General features: G+C 50.5%; 8 protein-coding genes and 1 non-coding gene across 9 annotated transcripts; 5 read left to right on the top strand and 4 right to left on the bottom strand.

Moving 5' to 3' along the window:
• Window positions 1-4847: 4847 nt before the first annotated feature.
• MYCTH_68564 (uncharacterized protein) lies at window positions 4848-5764 on the bottom strand. Its single transcript, XM_003662426.1, has 2 exons — window positions 5487-5764; window positions 4848-5417 (listed from the first exon to the last, which is right to left on the bottom strand). The coding sequence occupies exons 1-2, from the start codon at window positions 5662-5664 to the stop codon at window positions 4870-4872; spliced, it is 726 nt and encodes a 241-aa protein (XP_003662474.1). The 5' UTR covers window positions 5665-5764; the 3' UTR covers window positions 4848-4869.
• A 1485-nt stretch (window positions 5765-7249) lies between these two features.
• Window positions 7250-8069, top strand: MYCTH_2314967 (uncharacterized protein). Its single transcript, XM_003662425.1, has one exon. The coding sequence runs from the start codon at window positions 7353-7355 to the stop codon at window positions 7740-7742; it is 390 nt and encodes a 129-aa protein (XP_003662473.1). The 5' UTR covers window positions 7250-7352; the 3' UTR covers window positions 7743-8069.
• A 4-nt stretch (window positions 8070-8073) lies between these two features.
• On the top strand, window positions 8074-8983 carry MYCTH_2303112 (uncharacterized protein). Its single transcript, XM_003662424.1, has one exon. The coding sequence runs from the start codon at window positions 8166-8168 to the stop codon at window positions 8514-8516; it is 351 nt and encodes a 116-aa protein (XP_003662472.1). The 5' UTR covers window positions 8074-8165; the 3' UTR covers window positions 8517-8983.
• A 136-nt stretch (window positions 8984-9119) lies between these two features.
• MYCTH_2060890 (uncharacterized protein) lies at window positions 9120-10133 on the top strand (the record flags this gene model as incomplete). The annotated part of the gene is made up of 1 exon (XM_003662423.1): window positions 9120-10133. One exon carries the CDS (start codon window positions 9120-9122, stop codon window positions 10131-10133), a length of 1014 nt encoding a protein of 337 aa, XP_003662471.1.
• Window positions 10134-10431: 298 nt separating this feature from the next.
• MYCTH_t98 lies at window positions 10432-10513 on the top strand. The gene has a single exon. It is a non-coding gene; the product is annotated as a tRNA-Thr (tRNA).
• Window positions 10514-11067: 554 nt separating this feature from the next.
• MYCTH_94500 (uncharacterized protein) lies at window positions 11068-11658 on the bottom strand (the record flags this gene model as incomplete). Its single annotated transcript, XM_003662422.1, has 1 exon — window positions 11068-11658. One exon carries the CDS (start codon window positions 11656-11658, stop codon window positions 11068-11070), a length of 591 nt encoding a protein of 196 aa, XP_003662470.1.
• A 1077-nt stretch (window positions 11659-12735) lies between these two features.
• On the bottom strand, window positions 12736-14296 carry MYCTH_2062045 (uncharacterized protein; the record flags this gene model as incomplete). Its single annotated transcript, XM_003662421.1, has 2 exons — window positions 12736-13865; window positions 14008-14296. The coding sequence occupies 2 exons, from the start codon at window positions 14294-14296 to the stop codon at window positions 12736-12738; spliced, it is 1419 nt and encodes a 472-aa protein (XP_003662469.1).
• An 813-nt stretch (window positions 14297-15109) lies between these two features.
• MYCTH_2303111 (uncharacterized protein) lies at window positions 15110-17105 on the top strand. The gene is made up of 2 exons (XM_003662420.1): window positions 15110-15484; window positions 15567-17105. Exons 1-2 carry the CDS (start codon window positions 15287-15289, stop codon window positions 16986-16988), a joined length of 1620 nt encoding a protein of 539 aa, XP_003662468.1. The 5' UTR covers window positions 15110-15286; the 3' UTR covers window positions 16989-17105.
• MYCTH_2303110 (uncharacterized protein) lies at window positions 17102-18543 on the bottom strand. Its single transcript, XM_003662419.1, has 2 exons — window positions 17562-18543; window positions 17102-17498 (listed from the first exon to the last, which is right to left on the bottom strand). Exons 1-2 carry the CDS (start codon window positions 18283-18285, stop codon window positions 17215-17217), a joined length of 1008 nt encoding a protein of 335 aa, XP_003662467.1. The 5' UTR covers window positions 18286-18543; the 3' UTR covers window positions 17102-17214.
• Between the last annotated feature and the right edge of the window lie 7705 nt (window positions 18544-26248).

Here is a 26248-nt window from a genome sequence, read left to right as displayed (position 1 = left end):
GCAGCAAGGAAGAAGCATTCGGCAAGTTGGATAAGCAAAAGGCACTCTTTGATGAGTTCCGCAGCAACTTCGACCTGCAAAGGGTTATGCTCGACGACGCAGAGAAGGAACGGGACGCCGAACGAGCCAGCAAGGTGGACCTGGAATCGAAGCTGGAGGCGACCAGGCAAGTCTTCGACGAGTACAGGTCTACTATGGAGCTGCAGAAAGCTATGCTCGAGGAAGCGGAGAAAGAGCGGGATGAAATCAAAACGTCGAAAGAGCGGGTCATGGAACAGTTTGCCACGCTGGAAAATGACTACAAGAAGCTCCAAGCCGACCGGAAGCAACGCGAGGAGCTCTTGGCTCACCAGATTGCCGCCCTCGAAACTAGCAGGGACGCTCTCCAGGAGCAGCGCGACAACAAGGACAAGGAGATTGCCGACATGGTTGCTGATCATGCGAAACTCAGAACGGAGATCGCTACCCTGAACGCGCATCTGGCCGCCTCAAAGGAAGACCTAAAGGCTGCCGTGGAGCGGCAGCAAACGATTCGGGATGCTGCCGTGGAGGAGAAGGCTGCCCTGCGGAAGGAACTTGAGAAGGAACATGCCGCCGCGAAAGACCGGGTTGTTGAGCTAGAGAAAGCCAAGGCATCTGTGGAGCAGGAGAAAATCAGCGTTCAAGCCGAGCTCGAGGCGGCCAAGGAGGAAATCGCCAGTCTCAACGTGCAGGTCGAGCTTCTCACGGCTTCTACATCGGATCTCAACTCCAAAGTTACCTCTCTTGAGAAGGAGCTGTCGACATCCAGGGCCGAAGCTACCAACCTCAAGAGTCAGGTGGAAAGCCTTGAATCTGACAAGGCCGCGTTGCAAAAGCAAGCCGGAGATGCCAACGCCGAGGTGAACGAGCTTCAAGCCCAGATTCACACTCTCAACACGGACCTTGCCGGTGCGAAGGACGCCAACGTCTCGCTTGCGAGCCAAAGGCTTGACTTGGCAAAAGACATGGCCAAAGTCAGCGATGCCCTCAATGCTGCCCAGGCGGAGATTGCCAAGCTCACGGGAGAGAAGGCCGCGTTACAAGCCGAAGCAGACAAGATCCCTGGCTTGGAGGTCGCCAAGTCTGCGCTTGCTGGCAGAGCTGCAGACTTGGAGGGCAAGATCTCGGAAGTCGAGGGCAAGAATGCCGAGCTTCGGGGCAGGATCGCCGCTCTTCAACAAGATACCGAGAAGATTCCTGGGCTACTCGGCGAGAAGGCTGCGGCGGAAAGCAAGGTTACCGAGCTTGAGAGTCAAACAGCGTGCCTGAAGGCGAAGATTGCCAAGGTGCAAGCGGAGGCAGACAAACTCCGTCCGCTTGAGGCAGCCAAGTCCGAGCTCGAGGCCAAGATTTCCTCCTTACAGGGTCAAATCACACAGCTACAGGCGGAGCTGTCGAAGGATCCTCACGCGGCGGCAGCCTCTCTGCGCGCTGAACTGGAAGCGAAAGCTCAGGAGATCTCGCGGCGTGTTGACGAGATCAATACTCTCACGGCAGGCAACACAGCCCTATCGGCTCAGCTCGGCGCCACGCAGCAACAAGTTAACATCCTTCAACAATCCCTCGACATCATGACCCAGTCCTACAACGCCGCCACGGGGCAGATAATCGAACTCCAGCAACGCATCGACCAACTCGCTTCGGCTTCACGCCGAGCCAGCCGATCCCGGAACTCGTCTCCGCAGAAGAAGGACCGTGACAGCAGCACTGGGGGGAGCAAAAAGGACAAGCAACTCGTGGTCGTGCGGAACCCCGCTGACAGGGGCGCTCTGTCAGTGATGCTCCAGATTGCTGCTGCCATCTGATGCCCGTTCCCTCAGCCCACCCCCCCAATAACCCGCCCTCTTAGCCGTCACGCAACCCCCATTGTTGTTGCTTGTCAACCACTAACGGGGGTATGTGGACAACAAATGCAGGCAACTCATCCGGCGGTGCGATCTGAAGCTGAGAAAGTCCGTGTCTCGGTCCGGCAGCGCAGCTACCACGCCGAGTTCGAGTGCGAACCCCAGTCCCCGGACGTCGATTGACTCGGTTGCGTCCTCATTTACGAAGGTGCGGCCGGCAACTTGAACGGCCGCTCCGTGTCTATTGTGGCTCCATGTCTATTGTGGCGGGATTCCAGGGAAGTCGGCGCTCCTGGGTGCCCGGGATGGGCGTGACAAGCTTGTTACGCGACATGGCTCAAGAAGGAAGCGAGGGTTTGCGTTCTTTGCGTTATTTCGCTCCTATTATTTCCTGCCTGTTTTATTCCATTTCCGTCGTTCTCTTCCCGGAGCATTATTCCCTTTAATTCCTTCATCATGGTATCTCTCCTACGCTCTTTGTAACTTTCGGCTCTGTTCAACATGGGTGGCATGGTCTATGACAAAAAGTTGCTTTTTTCTTTTCTTTTCTTTTTTCTTTTCTTTTCCTTTTTTGGCTGATCTTTTTTTCCCCGTTTTCTGACTCATGTTTTTGTTGGGACACATGTTGTTTTGGATATGGTTATGACTGATGATAGATACCCCCCCCAATCTTGTACATGGACATTCATGTATCGGCTTCTGCATTTTAGACTTTGGTTTGGGCGCATAGCCTCTTGTCGTGATGGACCATGATGTGTACCGTTGACGACACGATGCGGAGCGGAAAAAAAGTGCGAGGGGTGGAGACATGTGTGCAGATGTACATGATGTGTGGAGCGGGCTCACTGGTGGATTCTGTTTTAGAAGAGACACCGTTCACTTGTGTTCGGGGTACTGCGTGTAATCCGTACTTGGTCTTGGAAACTAGAACATTGGGGTGAATACAATGGTCTGGGGAGTGTGTTTACATATGTCCCTTGATTCTATAGAGCTGACTGCCTATGTGTATCCACATGTGTCTTATATTGTCAATCTATGTCACCCCACCGCTTCTCTCCCTTGCATTGCTTTTTTGCTCCCCCGATGATCACCGTCCAGAAGATGAATAGATAATCCGCTACATTGCCCGGCCTGGAAAACAACCCGGCCGAGGGCTGGATATTCACACAGAACCATTGGAGGCATCAGGACAATGATATTTTACTTCATGCTCCATCCAGGCCTAGATTCACACGTGTGCCATCACCACTCGAGGAGCTCTCTCTCAGAAGTGGACTGAAAGAGTAATCGGTTAAGCGTAGCAAGGTAGTGGCATAATAATGCAAGGTCTAGGCCTTGGAAAACTTGCAGAGGGTTCGTGCTATCCGCAACCTTGGGGATGGAAGAAAGAAAGAAAGGTGGGAAGGGGGTGGGGAGGGTGCGCATCACGGGATACCTCGTTCGGGGGCATCGCGTCTATTAACACTACCTTACATATGCCGGCTACTACATACAGAAACCGGGGGCTCTTGTCGACAGTCAAGCCAAGGCCGCCACGTCTTTCATACGTGGGCTACTAGCCTGGGAGTTAAAGGCGGTGTAGCCCCTTTGGCGTGCAGCACCGACACGCTATGTATAATTATACATACACACAACGGGGCATACATGCGGACGTATGTACATGTATGCATGCCCCAGACTCTTCTAGTAAGTGCCTATGCATGGATATGGGGTGCGCTGAGTCCAGAATAGTACTATCCATGTATGCACATACGCCAGTCTCACTTTGTGTCTTTGAGACCACACCACTAGGTGCGCCATCATTTAGAAAAAGCCGAGGAACTCTGCGTCAAAAGGAACGCACCTACTATGTCAGGGTACCCAGTACAGTCATGTGGTCTCTGTGCATGTTTTAGAAGGGATTCGGTGACAGGCCGGGTTGGGCCATGGCTTACTGCTTCCGGTGCCTGTCCATTCACCGAACCGGTTCTTGAACAATGTGGTTGGCAAAAAACGGTCTGAAGAGTAAGGCCCTGCGACCTGGACGACTTGTTGTGGCTAGCTTGGGTTCTACTAGTATTAGTTGAAGAAGGTTTTGACTCCAAGCTGTATATGACTAATTATGCAAAGTAAATAGACAAACTACCAAGAATAATAACAATAATGGATAAAGTGACAGAGAATGTCCTTTTTGATTCCTCTCCTTTGTGCATCCAGAGCAACTAGGACATCGGTGTATAACCTGTTGATAACCTGGGAAGTTGTCTCGTGAAGATTGTTACAACGTTCAAGTGAGGGTCTGAAGAAGGCCAGTAAGAGTAGAGAATGGATGTCCGAAAATGACTGTCACACTTTAAGTTTCATAAATGATATAGGCTTTATTCGTTTGTATAACGCCCTCTCTCTAGGTTCGAAGCCATGTCTTTCCCGGGCTAGAACCTGTTGATTCACGGCATTATCGGCCAGCCGTATAGGTAGGGGCTTTTACATGCCGACCAATCAATCCTAGTATGAAGTAAGACATTATGTTCACTCACGACCAATTCAAATTTGTGTGCAAGGGATGAGAAGGAAGCACACGCAGAATTATGGGTGACTTGGCCAGAGTGACTCCAAGAGAAAGAATGCTTCGGATGATCCGACATCGGAAGAAGCTTGGCCATTAGGGAATGTCCCGGGGCACCGCTTTTTCGGTATGCAGATCTCTTGGTGCTGTTCATATCCAAAAGTCCGGGTCAGATCTTGCAGGAACGGCAGATGTGGTGTCACAATGGCATCGTTCAAGCAACCTGTTCTGATATGTTTGAACACACAGTGAACGGCCACGTTCTAAGAGACCTAAACTCCCATGAGCCATGAGCCTTACTTCCACAGGCACTCGAACCCCGAGGTCTGGAGAGAAGAGAGAACATCACGCTGAACGCCCGTAGAATTGAAACCGATGCCCTTTGCCCGGGGTATCAATCTCCTTAGCCGGCTTCCAGCGTCCTTGCCTGCTATTTGAAAGATAAGGTACTCTGCGCCATCACTTGCTCTCCCAAAAAAGGTCAACCGGCTTGCCGTCCAGCCACTTCTCCATCTCCGCGTACATGCGACCGAACAACTCGCCACTGGCGGTGGGAAGGTCCAGGTCGATCTGGTAGCCGATACGCGCCTGAGCAGCGCCGAGATACTTGTAACCGACGGGAATTTTGTCGAGTTCCTCCTTGGTAAAGACGGGAGCAGTGCGACCGTCGACGGGAACAACCTTGTCCTTCTCATAGAACAGCTTGACGTACTTTGCCTTCCACTCATCGGTGGCGGGGTTCTTCTCGCAGAAGAAGATGAAGCGACAGTCGCAGTCGACGTCGAACTCGGCAGTTTCCGTGACGGGAGAAACGCCAGGGCCGCCCGTTGACGGGTCAAACTTGAAGCGGTGCGTGATGGTCGCCTTCATCTTGCCGATGGCGCGGCGGTTGCAGCTGTTGAGCTCGACCAGCGTGCCGCACTCGCGGTGCATGATAAAGACGCCCTTCTCCTTTCCTGCTTTGGAGATGGCGATGAAGTCGTCGACATGGCGGGGGCCGCTCCAGGCTAGCCACGTAGAAACTGGTCAGCCGGAGCGTGCCGCGGCCGGGGCGAGATGATGCCTTCATGACTTACTAGTCCAGACTGTGGCATCCTCAGTAAACAGGTTGCGGTAGTTCTTCCACTCGGACGCGTCACGGTAGACGGGCCAGCCCTTGCAGAGCTCCGAGACGGCGAGGCGATCTCTAAGCTGGTCGCTAGTGCCGTTGATGTGCGAGAAGCACTTGCTGTGGGGATCAGCGGGAGAAGTCATGGTGTGCTCAGGTTCGAAGCTTGGGAAAGAGTGTTGATCTGGCGTTGCTCGAGATGATTCAAACGACTCGCAGACAGAATGATGGGTGCATTTAGGAGGGAAGAATGGGCTGGGGAAGGTTGGGAAGGAGAGAGTTTGAGGAAGAGCGGAAGGCGGAAGCCTCCAGTTTTATGAGCGGCAGCCCGCGAAGATTTTCTGCAACGGGAACCTGAAAGTTAGATGTTTCTTTCCGAACGCCCCTCTTGCTCTTTCCCTGACTGGCGTTTCCTCGCCGGCATGCGACTGCTTCCTGCGAGATGAGTGTGCATGCTCGCGGCATTTGGCTCCCTGGTAACTTCCATAAATGGTACGTAAGTCGGTACCTACCTTACCTCCTAGACAGCTTAGGTACCTAGGTAGGGAAATAGCCAGCAGACTGTATCAGGCCCAAGAAAGAAAGCAAACGGAAGGAAGTAGAGGAACTGATGGTAGCTGCAAAAGCATTGTAGCTCACGTCAATCTCCCTGAGCCGTCAAGGTACAATCCTAAGGTGACAGTGGGGTTGCGTGGCCGCTTAGATGCCGAACCAGATTACCAGAGGTTTCAAAGATGGCCAGGGTACAGTGTATGTGGGAGCGGGATGTCATATGGTGGTAGATCTCGAACACTCCCTGTTTGTTCGTTGATGGATGGAGGTCAGTTAACGCCGAGCCTCGTGTTTATCTTATGCCACGGACGGGCCGAAATCGCTGGCAATCCTGAAAGCTCAGTGACCTTCATCAGACTGGTATTGAGTGCACAATCTTTGTATTCCCCGGCGCATTCTTACAGCCACTGTGCACACTTAGCTGCAGGATACCGGAGGAAGACAAGGGATGTTATTCCCTAAGTGGCCGCGTACATACATACAGCCTCTCAACATTAGTACATTCCAGTGGTTCAAAGTTCCTATGCATCGTTCCAACGTATGTATGAGACCGAATCACCAACATGGCTCCCGAGAACCCGAGCTCCGCTGCAGAGAGCTTATCTGCTATTTGTTTTTTTGAGAACATTGGCGCTTGATCGCTTGACGGAGTTGACTGCAAGCAGAATAATGACTGTGGCCTTCTGTGCTGATCGGCAGTTTTCTCGAAGACTTAGGTAGTTCCTTCACCGCTATTGAAGCCGCCTCTTGTTCCTAGTGTACATACACTAGACATGCAAGTGACGTGGGTCGAGAACGACTTGCTTTTTTTCTGCTCCAACTCCTGGCAACCCATTCCATAGTGACGGTTCTGTACAGTGTGAACCGAGACTAAAGACTTGAAAGGCCTGTTGCTTACCCGGCGGTCAGGAAGGCTTGTCCCTTTTAGGTTATTCTCACGGAGATTCTACAGTTGCTTTTTTCTCAACAGATGCTCGTTGCCGCCCGTTGCCGCCCGTTGCTGCTTATCAAACCTCTACCAATTTCTCGTGAGCTTGGTCTGGATGGGGAGGGGCCGGTTAATGAGGGTTAGGGTTGTTTCCGATTGGGCTCCAGGGCCGGAGTGGGCGACCCAGTACCAGTACCCCCGCGCATCGCGCGTCTCCCGACCGGTCCCCATCATTTTATTCAGTCTTACCCCTCCGATTCGGCCCAGCATCGTTCCTGCCCTGCCATCGACAATAGATTTCGCCTTGCTAAAGTACCTCTCGACCCCCGATAGCGAGTGCCTGATATTCGCGCCATGTCTGAATCCCACGCGATCAACCACGTTGCTTCGGAAAGCGACTTCGACTCGCTCCTCGCGAGCACGCGATACGTAGTCGTCGACTTCTACGCCGACTGGTGTGGGCCATGCAAGATGATCGCCCCGCACTTTCTCCGGATGGCGTCGACATTCTCGATTCCCGGGTTTCTTGCCTTCGCCAAGGTGGACGTCGACAAAGTCCGACCCGTTGCCCAGAGGTACTCGGTCGCTGCCATGCCCACCTTTATGTTCTTCAAGGAGGGCAAGCAGGTCGCCGTCAACGCCAATGAAAGAATACAAGGCGCGGACTTGCCGGCCTTGGCACAGGCGGTAGAGAAAGTGGGGAGGCTTGCAAAAGAGAAGGCCGACGCTGCCGCCGCAAAATAACACTTCAAAGGTGCCGCGGCCACTACATGAACAACAGATTTCGACAATATTGGGAAGCGCAGCCACGGTTTATCTGAGAGCCTGCTCAGCAGAATCACAATAGGAATCCCGTCGTCCGCCCTCGAAGCTGCCTTTTCACGCCTCTGCTTTTTGTGACTACTGCAAACACTTCTCGCGCCGTGGTTGGACCCTGACGCCAGGTCGGGCGGATCGACGTCAAGGATCTGAGGTGATGTCATGCTCCAACGACTCGGTCGTATCGTCGTTCCACAATTGTCTGCCAGACCGCGCGACTTTCTGGCAACCCAGTCAGCTATCTTTTAAGCACGTTCCTGTCCTCCTCTACGCCCCCATGCAGTTCTGTTGACTACGCGACTCTGGCCGAACATGGGTATTCTCTTGGCACGCTAAGAAAGGAGCACAATGAGTGAACGCGCGACGGAGGGCTCGGAAATGGAGCCGGGTCGGGCCAGCGAGCCAGTTGTGGATGTTGCGACGCAGACGGAGGACAGAGGCGCAACAGAGCAACAGGAGAGAAGTCTTGCAAGAGCTCAGAGCTTTGAGCGCGATACCCAACTTTCGAAGTCAAGGCCTTATCGAGAGACCCGGGTGTTGCGAAACCATGATACGGCCGTGGAAGCACAGCATCGAAGTGACGGCGGGGGTGCCCCGGCAGTGAGACTTGACATGGATTTGGATGTTGATGTCAAGATGCAAGCGAGGATAAATGGGCGGCTCGAGTTATCCATCCTGCAAGTCTTTGGCCCCAGGTAGGGTCCCTTCAAAGGGACGACCGGAACCTGACGCTATCAGGGACTCGGAGCAAGCAAGTCGGCAGCGGTTAGAAAGGCAGCAGTGAGCGGCTTGGCCATTAAAATGACTGAATTTTCTGACTTGATGTAATGGTGACAAGAAGCCTTGCCAACTGCTTCTGAATCCTAGGTGGAGTTAAGGGGGATGAAAGCAACACATTTGACCCGCCTGGCTGGAGGATGGAAATGCCGCAACAGTGGCGCTGTTGATACGGCCGCGCATGTGTGGCTCGGCTCCCTGGATGGCTATTATGGATAGACCCGGTGGTGGTGGGTGGTGGTGCTGCCTTGGTCACCTGGTCACGCGATGCATCTGACTGACCCGAGCGCCGTCATCACACCTCACGACCACGAGTCGCGCGCATCGCGTGGAGCAGGAAGCATAAAGCGCAGGCAATAAGATCACCGTACCGCGCCGAGAGGCACTACTCCTTGAAGGAAAATGATCGGTACCTTATTAGGGTCCAAAATTGCCATCTCCACCATTCTTTCTCCCATCGCACCCTCGATCAATTAGCGATCCGGAGAATCGCACAATCTGCATCAAGATCCGAGACAGAGCAATATGGCTAATTCGCGTCGCTCGCCAAGGGCTTCATCCAAGTTGGAAGGCTCGAAAGAGCCGCCCGAGATTCTGCAACAAGTTGGCCGCGCAGTCCTCTCGTATACCCTCAAGAAGCTCAGCGAGCGACAGGCACAATCTGAGACTCGATCTCGAAGGGCCCACCCCAGATCTAGTCGCACCAGGACGAGGGACCCATCTTCGGAAAGCAAAGGGAGCAGCAGCCGTGACCTGCCGCGCAGTGAAAGTGGCGACGTACACGCCTTGATCAGCCAGCTCGTGGTCGGGGCTTTTGGGTTTGGCATCCGGGCCCTGGTCCGCCGTCGAAAGGAAGCCAAGAAGAAGAAAGCTGCTGCCGCCGCCGCCGCTACGCAAAGCGGAAGCAGGTCTGCTGCGAAAGGGAAGCCACAGCCCGGGCAAGACGTCGGTGCGGGCGCGGTCGACCCGGACCTATCGGCCGCGCTGGACAGCGTCACGACGGAGTTGCAGAGCGCGTCCGACTCCATCAGGCGCCTGGCCTACTCTGCGCCGCCCCCCTCTCACCGCGACTGCGCGGTTCGTGACGCTCTTCTAACGGACGCGGATCGGCTCAGCGGCTCGCTTGTCAACCTGCAAGTGAGCATCAACAATATGCGAAATTTGCACCCGAGCTTGGTTCACGAAACGGGGCAAAAGGAGCGGCCCAGGGAGAGGCCTTGGGAGAGGCCAAGGGAGAGGACATTAACCAGGGAGACGACGAAGGATAGAGAACGGAGTGAGGGTGGGGTTCGCGATTGGGTGAGAGAACGACAAAGAAAACCGCGAACGGAGGAGGCAAGGGAGGTGAGCAAGGGCAGAGCAAGAGCTGAGGGGGGACTGGAGCGGTCAGAACGAGTCCCGAGAAGTGAAAGATATCGGAATCATAGGGAGCACGGCCGGAGCCATGAACAACCCGAGGAACGGCCCAGACATCATCGGAGCCGGCGACGCAACGAGAGCATGCAGCGCGCTCGTCGGCCTGAACCAATGTGCCGTTAACGCAGCTGCCGCTGCCCAGTTTTAAATAATAACTCCCCGCTTGACATTCAGGGCGGGGTGCTGAGGGCGTCCAAACGGGCGTCCAACCTCCCCCAGGATGCGACCTTTGCTAGCAACCATCAACACGGAGAGAGCGCGCGCGGTCTTGAGGCCTTACTACTTGATAATTACATGCCTGCCGCCAAGACGGGCGCGATAATTAGGTGCTTCGAGACCCGCTTGGACCAACCCTAAAGGCAACCTCCACCGCATCCCCACCACATCAACTGTCAATATGCGCCTTGTTTCAAACGACAAAGCCCGCATGGCTCAGTGGTAGAGCGTGTCACTAGTAAAGCTAGGCAATGACAAGGTCGCTAGTTCGATTCTGGCTGTGGGCAAAGTTGCGAGGTTGAATGACGAGAGTCGTCCAATAATTATACGGGACATTCGTCCTTTGATGTTCCTTTTTTGCCCGTCTGCTCATCGACGACGGTGCTGAAGATGGAGAGGATAATTATCGAGCGCGATATGCACTGATCTAACAGTGGCCGAGGGGAGATTCATGCTGAAAGAGCAGGATTCTGGTGTTTGCCAAATTCCTTGTAATTGAGTTATAATTATGTTATACCCAAAAATATAATGTGTCTGACTTTGTACTTAACGTCAACCACTTTCGTACTCCGTACTACTCTTGCATCTTACACTTGTTATCCACATCCTGATTGTACATACCCACAAGATAGCTCAACCTGGTTTGACGCTCCCGTAAATTGCCACGCCAGCCATCCCTTCTTTATCCGAGTCATCCTAGCGCAAACCTCCTTTTTTCCCCTGTCCCCCTTTTTTTCTTTTTCTTTTTCTTTTCTTTTTTTTTTTCATTTTGGGTCGTTTCTGTTGTTGCTGCTGTCCTTTCCGCCAGAGCCGCACCGCCCAAACCCTCCAAGACCTTAAACTAGGCAGCAGCACCGGTAGACTGAGAAGCGGAGCTGCGCGAGCCCTTGGAGGTACGCCGGTGATGGCCGCCCCTCCGGCGGATGCGGATAGACCGGTGGTAGCGCCAGACAAAGTAGAAGAAACCGGCAAGGAAGACGGCCAGCAGCACGCCGACAACGATGCCGATGGTCACGTTCTGTGCCCGCATCGTCCCGGCCTCGCGGGCCTGTAGCCGCTGCTGCAACAGCAGCAAGGGCCGCCCGTGCACGTTCCGTCCCCTCCGATCATGACCTGGGGGGGAGGGAAGGGGCCGTGGTGGGCCTAGAGTGTGGTAATAGGGGTGGACGGGGAGAGGAGGTTGTGGTGTCTGGTCAAGGTTCTCTTCGGAAGAGGCGGCATGGTGCTGGTGCTGTTCGTTGCGATCGAGAGCAAGGAGAGTTTGGTGTGGCGGAGAGCCGCGTGTGGCTGGTGGCGGTATTGTCACGGATGCGGACTCGGATTCTGATGTGGTCCGGAACGAGCCGTCGCTGGGGAGGGGACTGACAGCGGCCGCTGATGAGTGCTTGTTGTCAGGGGCTGCCGATTTAGGCAACAGCTGTGGAAGGTACATCGGGCACGGTTGGGCTGCGGAACTGCGGGGCTGCGGAACTACGCAAAGAGTTCCCGTGGCGCATTAGGTGTCATGGGTTGGGGCTTTGGGCAGTGTGGAAGGAAGGAGAGGTGGGGCCGGGGAAGGAGGAGGGCAGGAGCAGTTCGCCGTGTATAGGTCATCAGATAAGCCCCGGATGGCAGGAGGGGAAGGAAGGAAAGAGGGTTGAGCAGACGACCTCGGGACCGCCTAAGACCACGAGGGTCTCAGACTTCTTTAAATCATTGTTTCTGGGGCCGGCTGCGTGCCCATATCAGATGTTATCAACCGGTATCGCGGGTGCCGACGAAAACTTTTTTTCTAGAGAATTGACCAATTCGAGCCTGCGTCTTGAGAAAAACAGGGCTGCAGAGAGCCATAAGTGCAACAGTGTCTGGAGGGTTCGCTGCGTCCCGGCGATCCTATCGCAACGTGGGAGCGTCGCACAGAACGATGAAGGAAGCCCCAATCCCCCATTGCGATCTTGGCAAGCTGCAGCAGCAACTTCAACCCGTGCTTGTCACTGGCTGTTCCAGGCCAATGATGGAATGTGAAGCGGTGGGGGGTTAAGGCGGAGGGGCACCACTGCAGTCGACGAGTGCTCCTCAACTATCAGATGATGGGGATTCGGCAAGTTGGCAGCAGGCCGCTCGGCAGGATCGCCCGCGGCGAACACGTCAAAGAGACACGAGACCTGGTGGCACCCGAACTTTTGATAGACATCGTGTAATCTCACCCTAGGCCACCCCTAACCCTAAGCATACCGAAACACCCCGTTTCCTTGTTGTTCCTCTTCCTAGTGGAACGGGGAGATTCGACGATCGGGGACAAGGATCACCTGAGTTTTGTCGGTTTGATTTTTTTTCTCCCTCGAGAAGCCGAAGTCCCAAGGTCAGATGGGCATGCGGGGGAAAGAAGGGAGCCATCCAGGGAGTGACAACTCACGCACTCTCAAGCCCTCCTTGAAGTTGACAAGTCACCAGTGAACCCTGTTGTGATCGGCACACTCGGCCCTCTCCCCTCTCCGGCGGCTGAGAGACGTGTCCATGATGGAGAAGTTCAAACGATCAGACACTTCTCCCGCATACTCTTGAGCTCGAGCAACCAGTTCCTCCTGCCACCCTTAGCGGGCTCTCGATCTCGCGCGTCCCATAGATCCTGCATCATTCGTACGGCGGTCCGTATATACCCCCAAGGACACATCCAGCGGTTCATCGTCGAGACGGCTTGCATGCGCTCCATGCACCAGGCACGCTGCTCGGGATCATCCGTCTGGGCACCCACGACGAATGTGGGCCAGATGGTGCCCTTGAGATGCATGTGGTCGATGGGCACGGCCGCCAGGTGCTCGAGGACTTCCCGGACCAGCATGTCGACCGACGACGGGGAGGGGGCAGCTTCCGGCACGGCGAGGAGGATGTACAGGCAGGCGGTGGCGCGGTGAGCCAGGGCGATGCGGACGCGAATATCGAGATCGTCGTGGGCCGAGAGGCCGCGGATGCTGTGGACCCATGCGACGACGTCGAGGGCACGCGCCCGGCCGATCAGGGCCAGGGCTTCCGGGACCCGGGCGGGCCCGTCGTCGCTGCACAGGCTGCTCGCCGAGAGGAGGATGTGGAGGATTTCGGGCGGGCAGCAGTGGTAGCTGTACGCCTCGGCGCGCCGCAGGACGGAGAAGAACTCGGCCAGGTCGCGGCCGGCCCAGGAGGTCAGGGCGACGCCGCTGATGGCCGATCCGAGGACTCGGTAGGTCAGACAGTCGGCGGCGATGGTGTCAATCGAGGTCGTGAGCGACCGGTCGAGCTCGTGGGCGGGGTCCTGCAGGCACGACATGAGGGCGCTGGCTGCCTCGATGTGGACCTGCCAACCCCCCTTGCCCGAGTCGATCAGGTCGAGGTTGATGAGGAAGACGGTGGCGGCCAGGACCATGGCTTGGCTGTCGGGCGTTATGTTGTCGATGGCCGACCGGAGCAGCCTGATGGCCCGGTCCTTGGCGACCAGGGCGTCAATCATCTCGGGCCGTCCCGGCTGGTCCTTGGCGCCGTGGAGCAACGCGGTGTGCATGGCGCCGGTGGCTACGATGATGGCTTCCAGGAAGTCGAACTTGGTGGCCAGCGGGATGATGACGCGGAACGGATTGAAATCCTCCTGATCAAACGAGACCAGGACCCGGCACACGACCGTGGCGACTGGATCCGGGTGCACACACGTTCAGCGCGAGTCCCAAAAGCCACCGCACCGTGCGCGCGCGGCCGGTTGGGGGTTTCCGAGGTTGTTTTTTTGGGGGTTGGGGGGGGGGGGGGAGGTGATGGAAGGGATGGGTCCACTTACAGTGATGGACATAGTGCCGCGCTCTCCGATCGAGATGGTTCACCAGAGGGTCGAGGAGAGGGGGGCTGATGCGAGACACTTCGAGTCGCTCACCGAGTCCGACGAGCCTGCCGCGGACGGCTGGGGCATTCGCCCACCGCAAAAGGGGACCATAACCGAGACACTTCTGCCCGGAGCCTAAACACTTGCGGCAGGATGGCAAAGAGCGATCGCAGCGCAATCGGCGGCGGCGGCAGTTGTGACAGGCCGGGGACGGTGCGGCTCCTGGTCCGCGGCCAGGAGCTGGCATAGATAGAGGTTCTTGAGCTTGCTACCTTAAGGCGGCGTCTTGGCTTCCCGCAGGCTGGGGGGTTTGCATGGCGGAGCTGCCGGGATATCTGTGGTGCACTGGCTACACTATGTGAATGTCGTGGTGATCATGCGGCTAGTGTACGGAGTACGAAATCCTGCATGTCCAGAGTTAAAGTGCATGTCCACGAGATCGGCTCCGGATCCCGGGACTTCGTTGAGTTTCTCCGACCAGGTCTCGCCCGAACAGGGTTTGGCTCGGTGCAGGAGAACCCGTGGGGTTGCTTCCCGCCACTCTCGGTTGCCGCCGGAAAGGTCAGCCCTGGAACGGTCACTAGGCCCGAAGAGGTATCACAACGGCAACGGTTGCATTCCGCTGCACGAGCCGCGCTGCCTGGCTGCTTATCAATCTGAAATATCAAAATCTCATCCACTACACTACTTCGTACACCACATGCGAAACCGTAATCGGTATACACTAGGGATTACTTCAACACTCGTGCATGGTCGAATCTGAACCGAGGAAACCATACCCCTGTGCGGGGAGGGTCTCAGCTCGCTCTCTGTCATCAACAGTTCGGTCCTCCGGTACGGAGCCACCACCCTACAGAATGCTAGTAGTGTGCTGTAGTAGGAATTACGTAGTACACAGTAGTGTAGGGATACCGTACACTACACCGTAGCGTCCCCACCTTCTCCATCGGTGGTCTCAAACAGTGGGGTCTACGACTCCCCGCTAGGCCGAAATAGGCACCAAATTCTCAACTCGTGCAGGAACTGGCCGAAAATTCGATGCCGCTTGCATCGCCATCTCGTTCGCCATTCCACCACCGGCAAGCGGTATAGTGTGTGCATGTCCACACACGCTCACGCGCGCGCTCTTCAGAGACAAGACGTATAAAGACTTGACAGCCCTCAACCACAAAAAAAAAATAAGTCAATTGGCCGTTATGAAGACGCTGCCCATTCAACCCTCCCCCAATACCGCCCCATGCGCCCCAAAGGCGAGGAACTCCCGTCCTCGGGACCCGACGACAACCGTGACCACTCCCGGACAGACTCGGACGCCACCGAACTCGACGATGGCCTTGACCTCGATCGGCTTGGCCGCCAACGGCCCGCCGTCTTCAAAAATGGGCTGCACGAGATTCTCTTCTGCAGCTCCCTGCTAGTCTCCATGTTCATGGCCGTAAGTCTCTCTCTCTCTTCTCTTCTCCCTGGTTGCCACTGACCGTCCCTGGCTCGTGTTGACACCAAAAAAAAAAAAAAAGGAATTCTTCATATCCGGCTTCAACATCATCCTTCCCAACGTCTCCAAGGCGCTCGAGATCCCAAAGGGCTCTCAGACATGGCCGGCCAGCGTATTCTCCCTCGTCACGGGCTCTTTCCTCCTCCCGTTCGGCCGCCTCGCCGACATCCACGGAGCCTACGTCGTCTTCAACGCCGGCATCGTCTGGTTCTTCGTCTGGTCGCTCGTCTCGGGCTTCAGCGTCAACTACCAGATGCTCATCGTCGCCCGTGCCCTGGGCGGCCTCGGCCCCGCTGCCTTCCTGCCGACGAGCATCATGCTGCTGGGCAAGACGTACCGGCCCGGACCTCGCAAGAACCTCGTGTTTAGCCTGTGGAGCGCCTTTGCCCCGATCGGCTTCTTCCTCGGCATCATCACGGGCGGCGCCACGACCGAGTACATGTCGTGGAGGTGGTACTTTTGGCTGGGCTCTGTCGTCACCTTCGTCGTCTGCGTCTGCTCCTTCGCCACCATCCCCCGCGACCGCGCCCAGACGCGCGCCGAGAACGCCCACGTCAATATGGACTACTGGGGCGTCGCAACCGTCGTCCCGGGCCTGATCCTGACCACCTTTGCCCTCACCGACGGCGCCCACGCCCCCGACGGCTGGCGCACCCCCTACATCATCATCACCTTCATCCTCGGCATCCTGTGTCTGGCCGCCACCGTCTATGTCGAGGGCTGGGTCGCCGAGCAACCGCTGCTGCCGTTCGACTTGTTCAAGCCCAAATACATGGCCCGCCTGTCCGTGGCACTGTTCTTCGCCTACGGGGTCTTTGGCATCTTTTTATTCTATGCCAGCTTTCACATAAGCGACTACATGGGCGCTTCGGCCCTGCAGACCGCCGTATGGTTCGCCCCCATGGCCGCCGGCGGTGTCGTTCTCGCCACGGTCGGCGGGTTCACCCTTCACCTCCTTCCCGGCAGGGTCTTGCTCGTCTTCTCCGCCTCGGGCTTCCTCGCAACCTGCCTTCTCTTCGCCTTTGCCCCGCGAGACGGCAACTACTGGGCCTTCATCTTTCCCGCCATGCTCGGCTCGACCATCGGCGTCGACATCACCTTCATCGTCACCAACGTCTTCATCACGACCAACGTCGCCCGCGAGAGACAGGGAATCGCGGGCGCCCTCATCAACAGCCTCCTGTTTGTCGGCATCAGCTTCTTCCTCGGCCTTGCCGATCTCGCCGTCTCGGAGGACGAGAACAGGGGCGGCACCCAAGGACACAAGGTCGCCTTCTGGTTCGCCACCGCCTGTTCCGCCGTCGTGCTCCTGATCTTTGCCACCATCAAGCTCGGCAAGGCAGAGAGCGAGCTGACGGTGGAGGAGCGGATGCGGCTGGAAGCCGGCCGGCAACCCAAGCCCGAGTCCGAGACGCGTCACGAAGCCACGACCCTAGATGTGTGATTTTTTTTCCTTTTCTCTTTCCATTCTATTTCAGCAGCAAAATACTTGAGCATATTAAGAGAGAAAGAGAGAGAGAGAGAAGAGATGGCTGATTGAGGGGGTTGGATCATGATTATCTGGCTAATTAGATGAGCATATTAGATTACCGACCAACACCTAATGGTGCCTATTACCTACTAATTAATGCAGATATAATTATCCCGTACCCAGACTACCTTGATTTGATTTACAACTCATCCCTCACCCTCTGCTCCTCGAGCTCCTTCTTGGCCTTCTGCCGCTTCTCCCGCTGCTGCTTCCGATCGTTCCTCTTGATCGTCCGGTGCATCCTCTCCCACATCAGCCGCGCCCTCTTGGCGTCTTCCGTCTCCGTGACCGACATGGCCTCGATCTTGAACGTGATGTCGCGCTTGCCCAGGTCCCGCTGAGGCTTGGTGTGGTCCACGGGCCAGGCCAGCACCGAGTGGTCGATCGCCTGGGACCGGTAGATGGTCAGATTGTTGAGGTCCCCTGCATCATATTAGCATATAATATCACTTGACAGGGAAAAGAAAAAAAAATGATGATCCTTACGCTCGCAACCGCTCCCGTTGGCCACCCAGAGCGGTAGAATCTCGTAGATGGCCCCCGCCGGAAACACCACGATCTTGTCTTGATCTGCCACCTCGGGCTCGTCGTGAGCAGCCTCCTTCTTCTGTTGTTCAACCTGCTGCTGCTGCTGCTGCTGCTGCTGCTCCTCTTGCTGCTCCTGGTTCTGCTGGTCCTGCTGCTGCTGCTGCTGCGAAGAAGCCGGCGCGGTCGGCCTCGGCCGCACGGTACTGTACACCTTCTCGCCCGGGGCTTTTGGCTTCTCAAACACGCCAAAGAGCCACTTCTTCTCGTTGGCCTCGCTCGGGTCCCGCTGCTGCTCCTCGATCCACGCCCTCACCTCGCCGGGGACGTCGCGCCACTCCATGACGACCACCTCGCGGTCCTGCCCCTTGTGGTCCACCCCGTCCCAGCTGCCGACGTAGTCGCGCTTGCGCAGGAAATCCTCGATCCCCACCTTCCACGGCGCCAGCCCCGTCGGCGGCTCCTCCGACAGGTCCCGCAGCTTGTACATCTTGGCGCGGAACGTCTTGGAGTGCCGGCAGTGCACGTGGAAGCCGCCCGGGTTGGTCCCGTCGTCCGGGAAGGGCCGCGACCACCGGAACGTCGGCACCACCCCGTACTCGAACATGTCCCAGTTGATGGCCGCCTGCGCGAGCTGGGCGAGGGCGAGGGGGAGCAACGGCAAGAGGAGGGAGGGAGATCTCATCTTGGTCCGTCTTTTCTTTCTGCCCTTTCTTTCTCTCTCTCTCTCTCTCTCTTTTTTTTTTTTTAAATTTTTTTTTTGCCTTCTTTCTTTCTTGGGCTCTCCTTTCTTATTGCTTTCTCAATTTCCACAAGTCACTAGGGGTCCAGCAAAACGATGGAGAATAGCTTGGTCGGATCGGACATGTAATTATCACCAAAAGAAATCAGAGTTCAATTCATGAAGTTGTTCAGCGCGCGGCCTGGAGGATCATGACGGTGCTTTAAAATGCCGCCGGCAGATCCACGATAACCTGTCCATGTGCAACAGTAAATTACTCGGCTATTGGCGTATGGCAACTCCCGAACCCCGGATCTTGGGTGCATCTCTCGATAATTACAGGCTAATTTGCCGACCGCCAACCATCCTCTCCCACCTGCCCAGTTGAAAGTGTGCTTAATCTATGCTATTTATTACTACGCTGAAAACACGTGTCCAGTAATTATGCCGTGAACCGTAATCCATACACTGCTTGGAGGTATTAGTTTGGCTCTCACTTACAAGAATGGGTATTTCTGGAACGTGTAATAATTCGACTTATATCCTGAACCCAAGTCGAATAGCTGGAGCTTCCGATGCGGAAATGCTGCATTGAAAATCAGTTCTAGGAACTTCGTCTCATTGCAGCAACGGAAACTAGTAACTGGCAGTGCTACAGATCACATCTAATTATAATCGCCTACCTAGGTTACCTCACTTAGATACGTAGGCAGGATGCTTGATGGGTGCCATCAACATGTGCGTGCCTAGTTGGTTCAACATTTATTTTGTCACACTGAGCTGATACCTAGTGATAGAAGATGGTGGTTTCAATAGATGGAAGAAGGTTATAGTATTGTAAATAGTTCAAAAGAGCGATGTCTTCTTCCTACGTTTGCTGGCCCTGTGGCTCTGTATAAGTAGAGGATAAGAACAAAGAACACTCCGTTTGCCAGCCCGTTTGCCAGATCCACAGGGCTTATCTTATCCAACCTTACATGATGGACGCGTCCGTAGACAACGTACTACATCACCTAGTGTTACAGCATTTGGCTGTCTGTAGGTCGGATCTGACTGACCTACCAACAGGGATAACAAGCCAGGGTCAACATGTATTTAGACAGCTTCTCTAAGTACCTCTGGCACTTAGAACAATCAACGCTTTTATTACCTACTTCTACAGACCGTGACAGTTAGTCCAGGAGTGCCGCCTACAGCGCGAATACCGCTATAGTATCGTACCTTTACAGCCTTTCTAAGCTATACTAATTACAGCCACCGAGCTATAGCAAGTAGTACCTACTACCGGTTCGAATCTGCGATCTTATTACCAATCGCGGGCGTTCGAACGCTATAAGAGACCATTTACCTAGGTAAGTAACTATATCCCTCTGCTCAAGTAGACGCCTAAACGGTTAGATATAACGGTAATAGTAACTCTGTTAAGACCTGATGAACGAGCCCGAACTACGACAAGCGTATTAGACCTACCGCTTTGTCGTTAGAAACGCCTACTGGCGTTAGGTTTAAAGGCTTACTCTAACGGAACTTCGAATCCTCGAGCTAGCGGTATCCCTCGAGGAGGCTGACTAATACTTAGCTTACGTGTAAGACTTTAACGACTACCCGATCGACGAAGATTACCTAGAGTTATAGAATCTTGATAAGTATATACTAAAGGGACTTGTAAACTACTTTATTAAGCGCCTTCCCTAGCTTTTAGACTAGGTACTTATTCTACTATTGCTACTAAGAGTAAGAACTACGCTAGAAGTATAAGTTTAGGAGGAATCCTAACTTAGGGGACCCTTAGAGACCTTAAAAACGCTAAGTCCTAATAGCCTAGTTTAATAATTTGTTATACTACTAGAAACGGCCCTATAAAGGATAACTCTACCTATCGGCCTATTAGAGCTACTAGAGATATTAAGGCCTAAACTAAACCAAGTAGGTCTAAGTTAATAGGGTAATTAGGTATTAAGTAGACCTATTAGAATTGCCTAAACTATAACTATAACTAATATACTAAGGGAGCTTCTAAAAAGGGAAGAACCTTAATAGGGGTCTTCTTAAACCTTTTAGCTAATAGCCTATCTGATAGAAAGATCGCTAATAATAATATTAATACTAGTAGGAAATACCTTAACTAAGGGGTATATACTCCTCTTATTATTAGATTTAACCAAGGAGACAATTATAAGACTGCTCTAATAGGCTATAGTTAGACTCCTATAGAATGCTATAACCAAACCAACAGACATTAGTTCCCTTTAGCTATAGCTAGTATATTGTGACAAACCTAACTCAGACTTCTTCTAAAAGGGTTCAGACGAAGGTAGATTAAGCGGGACAAGTAGGCAGGTCGTCTAAGGGATTCGGTAAAGCCAAAAGGTTCACAACAACACTAGAGTTGTCTCTCACAGTAATTAGCAATGCTTGGTATAAGTACTGTAATTGTAGGTTGCTATTACTAGTGAACTCCTAGAGTCTACTATAACGAGTGACTATTTATATATATATATACTTCTGTCGGTCGCTTATAGTCCCCTTCTATCCTGTCCTTAGATCGCCTTCGGTAGCTAGCTATCCTTTGCTATCTTTCCCTTTTCGGCAATTGTTTGCCTATAGTAGCCTATGCTCCCTAGTAATCCCATATTAGCCTTGCTTTGTGCCTTTCTTGATTAGTGGCTCATTTAGCCTGCTATACCTTACCAAGTCGTGGTATATAGTTAGCTTATAATACGATGCCTTCTCTTTAGGGCTTTCGACCCGAAAGCTTCTTATAACTTGTTTTAAGTACTACTAATACCCCCTTTTTCCTAGTAGGTAATGTCCATCTTCTGCTAACTTCCTTTTACTATAGCTAATTATATTCCTAGGAATCGTCGTGATCTTAAACACAAACGACACGTTATTATAATTAAGATTAAGCAAGAGGGTTATAAAGTCGTTATACCTTATGAGTATTATTAGAATGTAAAGCTATAAAAGCGTTATATAATAATAGAAGGTTTAAATAAGTGTTAAAACTATATTTATATAGGCAAGAAGTGTAATAGTCCGAACGTTACAGATACCTATAGGTTCCTCGTTATTTTCCTTCATAATCTTAGGTTATTAATTGCCTTAGTCCTTTCGAATTTGTCAGAGTAGGAGAAGGTTTTAAAGGAGATTACTAAGACCAAGGCGTTACTTGCTTAGATATTAAGCCGTTTAAGTCGATTACGTCGTTTATAGTAATCCCTACGCGATTATAGTACCAAAGTTTTTCGTCGTAGCGTAGCTTATCTAGAGGAGGAGGAAGAGCTAGATACTCCTCTACTAATGTCGGAAATGTAGACCCTTGTAGGTTAGGCTTAGGCATTAGGTACTTTTAATATACTTAATTAGGAGTCGATCGGGTTAGATCCTAGTCCTAATTCTAGTAGGTTCCCCTCTTTTTCTATTAGGGAATAGGCTTTAGAGCCAGTTCTTATAGCTAGTTAGGATTCTACTAGTAGAACTGCTTTAGTTTCTTAGGGCAATTTAGGTTCTTGACGGGTTCCTATAAATTATCTTCTAGTCCGAAATCAAGCTATTTAACCAGGTATTATAGTTTTCTATTAATAATACGTAAATCTAGAATCTCTTTAACGTCCTATTCTTCTTCTTTGTCCTCTGCTTCGATATACGTAGTAACCTTAGCATTCTTTAGTGCTAGTTCGAGAAGTAAAATATGAAAAATATCTATCCATAGTTATATAGATGATGGTAACGATAGTCGGTAGTTAGATATCGAAATTCGTTCTTTGATAATGTAGGGTCTAACCTTCTTAAAGTCTAGCTTCGTGCTTAGTCGTTTAGTTTGTAAGTTTCGTATAATCAAGTAGACTTTGTCTCCCCTCTCTAGGCGAGGTCCCTCGAGCCTGTATTTGTTGTAGTAGTTCTTTATTCTAGTCTTGACAAACTCGAGTTCCTTTTCAAGCTTTTTATATAGTACGTATATTTGTTCTACTTTGACTGCTGCTCTTGGCACTATGACCTCTAGTCCTTGCCTAAGGTTTACTTTATATCTGTAGTTTGCAAAGAATGGTATGACTTTAGTCGTTTCTATTAGTGTTATATTATAAGCGAGTTATACTATTAGTAATAGTATGACCTAGTCGTCTTACTAGTAGTTAATGTAAGAGTGTAGGTACTACTTAATAACTTAGTTTAGTCGCTCCGTTTATCTGTTAGTCTATAGGTAATATACTATTGACAGCTTGCTATTAACACCTAATCGTTATATTAACGCTTGCTAGAACTTCGATACAAACTTAGTATCTCTATTAGTGATCTATTCTTATAGCTAAGCATATACTAATGTAACTTGCCGATAGATTACGTCTATTAGCTGTTTAGCTATCTAGGACTCCTTATAGGGAAAGAAGTATACCTATTTAGTCAGGCGATTTACTATAGTAAGAATACTATCGTAGGTTACTCTTGTAACTATATCCTTAGATTCTAGTAGCTTTGTAATAAAGTCTATCGTAACCAAGCTCTATAGTTTGTCAGCTATTAGTAGTAGCTAAAGTAGCCTATACGGCTTATATTATGCCGTTTTGCTTTGATTACAAATGTCGTAGTTCTATATAACTTCCTTAACTTGTATCGTTAACTATAGAAAGTTATAGTATTTCCTGACTTATACGACAGTCTTTGTAACTCCTTTATATCCTCTAAGTTTCGACTTGTAGAGTTCTCGAATCATTTGTAGCTATTGATCCCTGTCGTAGATATATGCTTTGCCTTAGTACTAGAGTTTCCTATCTCTTTCTTCTACTCCATTAGGTACTAGTAGTCTAAGTACTACTTGATACTATACCTCGTTAATCCTTTCTTCTTAAAAGATTATGTAATACTCTAGGAACGAGTTAAGTGGATTATCTTCTATAGGTGTCTGCGTTTCGTGATATAGCGTTCCGTCTATTCGTTCTTTAAATAACGGTAGTATTGTTTCCGTTTGTCCTTCTATATAATCTATTTGTTAGCTTAAGATGTCTGCTCGTACGTTCTCTTTACCCTTCTTATAGCAGATCTCAAAGTTAAATTCTATAAGGAATTCTACCTATTATATTTGTTATCTATTAAGTTCTTTCGTCGTTATAAAGTATTATAGGTTCTTATAATCTATATATACCTATATTAGTTTAGTCGTATTACTAAGGTATAATCGCCATTCCTTAAAAGCTTTGATAATCGTAAGTAGTTCCTTATCGTAGATCGGATAATTAAGACGTGGTCTATCGAGCTTCTTTAAAAAGAAGGCTATAGGATGTAGCTTTCTTTATTTGTCTCGTTATTCTAATTATCCTCCGATAGCGTAGTCTAAAGCATCTATTTCTACCTTAAATAGCTTCTTAGGGTCTAGTAATACTAGTACTAGATCTTCGGTAATGGCGTTATAGATCTATATAAATGCTTGCTTATGCTACTCTTTCTATTAGAATTTAGCGTTCTTCTTAGTAAGTTTATATAAAGGTCGTACGATCGCTCTAAAGTTCCTAATAAACATTTGGTAGAAGTTTGTAAATCCGATAAAGCTTCGTATTTCTGTAACTAACGTCGGTCGTAGCTAATTCTTAATAGCTTTAACCTTTAAAGGTTCTATTCGAATTTGTCCTAGGGATATTTTATATCCTAAGAATATCGTTTTCCTAATATAGAATTTGCTCTTTTCCTTGTTAACTAATAGTTTGTATATATATAGCGTGTCTAGCACTACTTTTATATACTTCTAGTGTTTATCTATTATCTTAGAGAAGATAAGTATATCATTAAGATAATATACTGTAAATTTGTCGAGAAAGGGTCGGATAGCTTAATTAATCAGGGCTTAGAACGTTACTAGCACGTTTGTAAGTCCGAATAGCATAATAAGGTACTTGTAGTAGCTATAAGGTATCCTAAAGGCCGTTTTCTACTTGTTGCCTTCTTTGATCTATATATAGTTATAGGCCGATGGTAAGTCAAGACATATGAAATATTAGGCTCCTACTAACTAATCTCGGAGCTATGAGATTAGTAGTAACAGGTATCGGTTTTTCACGGTCTATTCGTTAAGTTACTAATAGTCGACATATAACTATAGCTTTCTATCTTTCTTAGGCACAAACAGGATTAGGTAGCCTGCTAGCGATATCGACAGGCAGATATATCCTCTTCGAAGGTTCTCCTCCAAATATCGCTTAAGTTCTTTATTCTATATCTAGCTTGTATAGTAAATCTTAAAGAACTTTAATCGTGCTCCTTCTTTAAGTTTGATCTTATAATCCTATAGGCCGTGTTCTAGTAATCCTTCTAGATGTTTTAGTTCGAATACTAGGTGTCCTTCGTATTCTTTAGGTACTTCCCTAGTCTTGTCTCGTCTCTTAGTTTTCTAATAGTATACGAACTTGGTTCTGTCTATGGCGATGCTAGCGATTTCTCCTGTCTCAACCTACTGCTCTAATTATAGTGCTCTACATTCGTTAACGGAGAGAATAGCTATCGGCGGTTTAGCTTGTTTCTCCTATTGTAACGTTAGTGTCGTTATACCGCTTCTTCTAGAGTCTATAGTGGTCTGCCTACTATTATCTGTCTCTTATAGTAAATTTATAAGATATACCTTCCCTTAAGTATTGTCTGCTCGTGATCCTTGTGCGCTCCCTATCTCGCTAGTCAAATATAACTCTATTTAGGGTCGTAGGTAGCTACTATTCTTCTAGCTAATATCCGGGTTATAATCTTTATACTATGGTAACCCTAATATTATATCTTTATCGTTGCCTATATCTATAATACTAAATATAACTACTATAGTCTTCCTTACTATAGTAATGTTGATTAGTTTGGTCTTCCTATATACCTATTATATTAGAAATGGCCCTTTGACTATACTATACTTCTGCTTTATTCTCTAGGGTATCTATAGCTAATTTATAAGCGTTAGCGAAATTAGGTTTATCTTTGCTCTATTGTCCATTAGTACAAGTATTTCGTGCTGTTTCCATTGTATTATTATCTATAGTCGCTTGTCTTACTACTATCGTCTAAAGATTATAGCGATTTCCCATATTTCTACCGGGAGGTCTCGATATAGTAGTTTCTTACGCTAGTTCCTCCTATACTACGCTACTACTTGCCGTTATACGGGCGTTAATGGTTTCTAGGCCCCTCGAAGGGCCCTAACCCGTTTCCTAGGTCAGTGCTAACCTCTTTAGTTATTTAGCTAATAGTGGCTTTGTCAATCGTACTTATTTCTATAAGCTATTAAGTGCTTATAGCTTCCTACTATTAGGTCTGTTCTACTTTTCGTTATATATATTATAGCTTTATCTAGAGCTTCCAAATTTGTAACTTCTTTTCGTCTACGTAATAGAGGCAATCGTTACTCTAGCACAAGTCCTATATGTCTCGTCCTATTCTATAGTACCTAGGCTAGGCTTGTCTTAAAACTATCGTAATGCTTTTTAGATCGTAGGCTTCGATCTTCTGGAGCAATTCGGCCGCTCTGTTTCCTACATCGTAGATCTATTCCATAGGGCGTAAGCTTCTGTCCTCATTTCCTTGTCAGGTCGGCTAGTAATTGTTTTCGAATTTATCATAGAAGTAGTATCGGCATTTATATACTATATACTAGAACCAGGGCACTTATATATATGCCTTATGTCAAAGATATAGTTATATAGCATAGCCTAGGAGGTATTAGAATTCTTTCCCAAATCCTTCCTATTATATATAGACTATAGGTACCCTAACACTATAATAGGAGTATTTCTTCTAGTAGCTTTCCTATATACGCTTATCTTTTTTATATTTCGCGTGTATAAACTAGTATTCTAGGTTCTGTACATTATTACTAAGTTACTAGTCGCTAAGATACTCGGCGTCGCTATTAGGCCTATTATATGTCATAGGCTATTCTCCTTTAATAGTTTCTACG

This window comes from Thermothelomyces thermophilus, chromosome 3 (assembly GCF_000226095.1).
Source record: "Thermothelomyces thermophilus ATCC 42464 chromosome 3, complete sequence".
NCBI lineage: Eukaryota > Fungi > Ascomycota > Sordariomycetes > Sordariales > Chaetomiaceae > Thermothelomyces > Thermothelomyces thermophilus.
The sequence above is the reverse complement of the archived record's forward strand: the minus strand, read 5'-3'. Positions and strand labels throughout refer to the sequence as shown.

Excerpts from the sequence above, each read along its gene's own strand:
- MYCTH_68564 (XM_003662426.1), bottom strand. The coding sequence starts at position 5,664 with ATGACTTCTCCCGCTGATCCCCACAGCAAGTGCTTCTCGCACATCAAC. Across the intron at positions 5,418-5,486 it reads GGATGCCACAGTCTGGACTA|CCTGGAGCGGCCCCCGCCAT; the intron begins GTAAGTCATGAA and ends CTACGTGGCTAG.
- MYCTH_2314967 (XM_003662425.1), top strand. The coding sequence starts at position 7,353 with ATGTCTGAATCCCACGCGATCAACCACGTTGCTTCGGAAAGCGACTTC.
- MYCTH_2303112 (XM_003662424.1), top strand. The coding sequence starts at position 8,166 with ATGAGTGAACGCGCGACGGAGGGCTCGGAAATGGAGCCGGGTCGGGCC.
- MYCTH_2303111 (XM_003662420.1), top strand. The coding sequence starts at position 15,287 with ATGCGCCCCAAAGGCGAGGAACTCCCGTCCTCGGGACCCGACGACAAC. Across the intron at positions 15,485-15,566 it reads TAGTCTCCATGTTCATGGCC|GAATTCTTCATATCCGGCTT; the intron begins GTAAGTCTCTCT and ends AAAAAAAAAAAG.
- MYCTH_2303110 (XM_003662419.1), bottom strand. The coding sequence starts at position 18,285 with ATGAGATCTCCCTCCCTCCTCTTGCCGTTGCTCCCCCTCGCCCTCGCC. Across the intron at positions 17,499-17,561 it reads CAACGGGAGCGGTTGCGAGC|GGGACCTCAACAATCTGACC; the intron begins GTAAGGATCATC and ends AATATGATGCAG.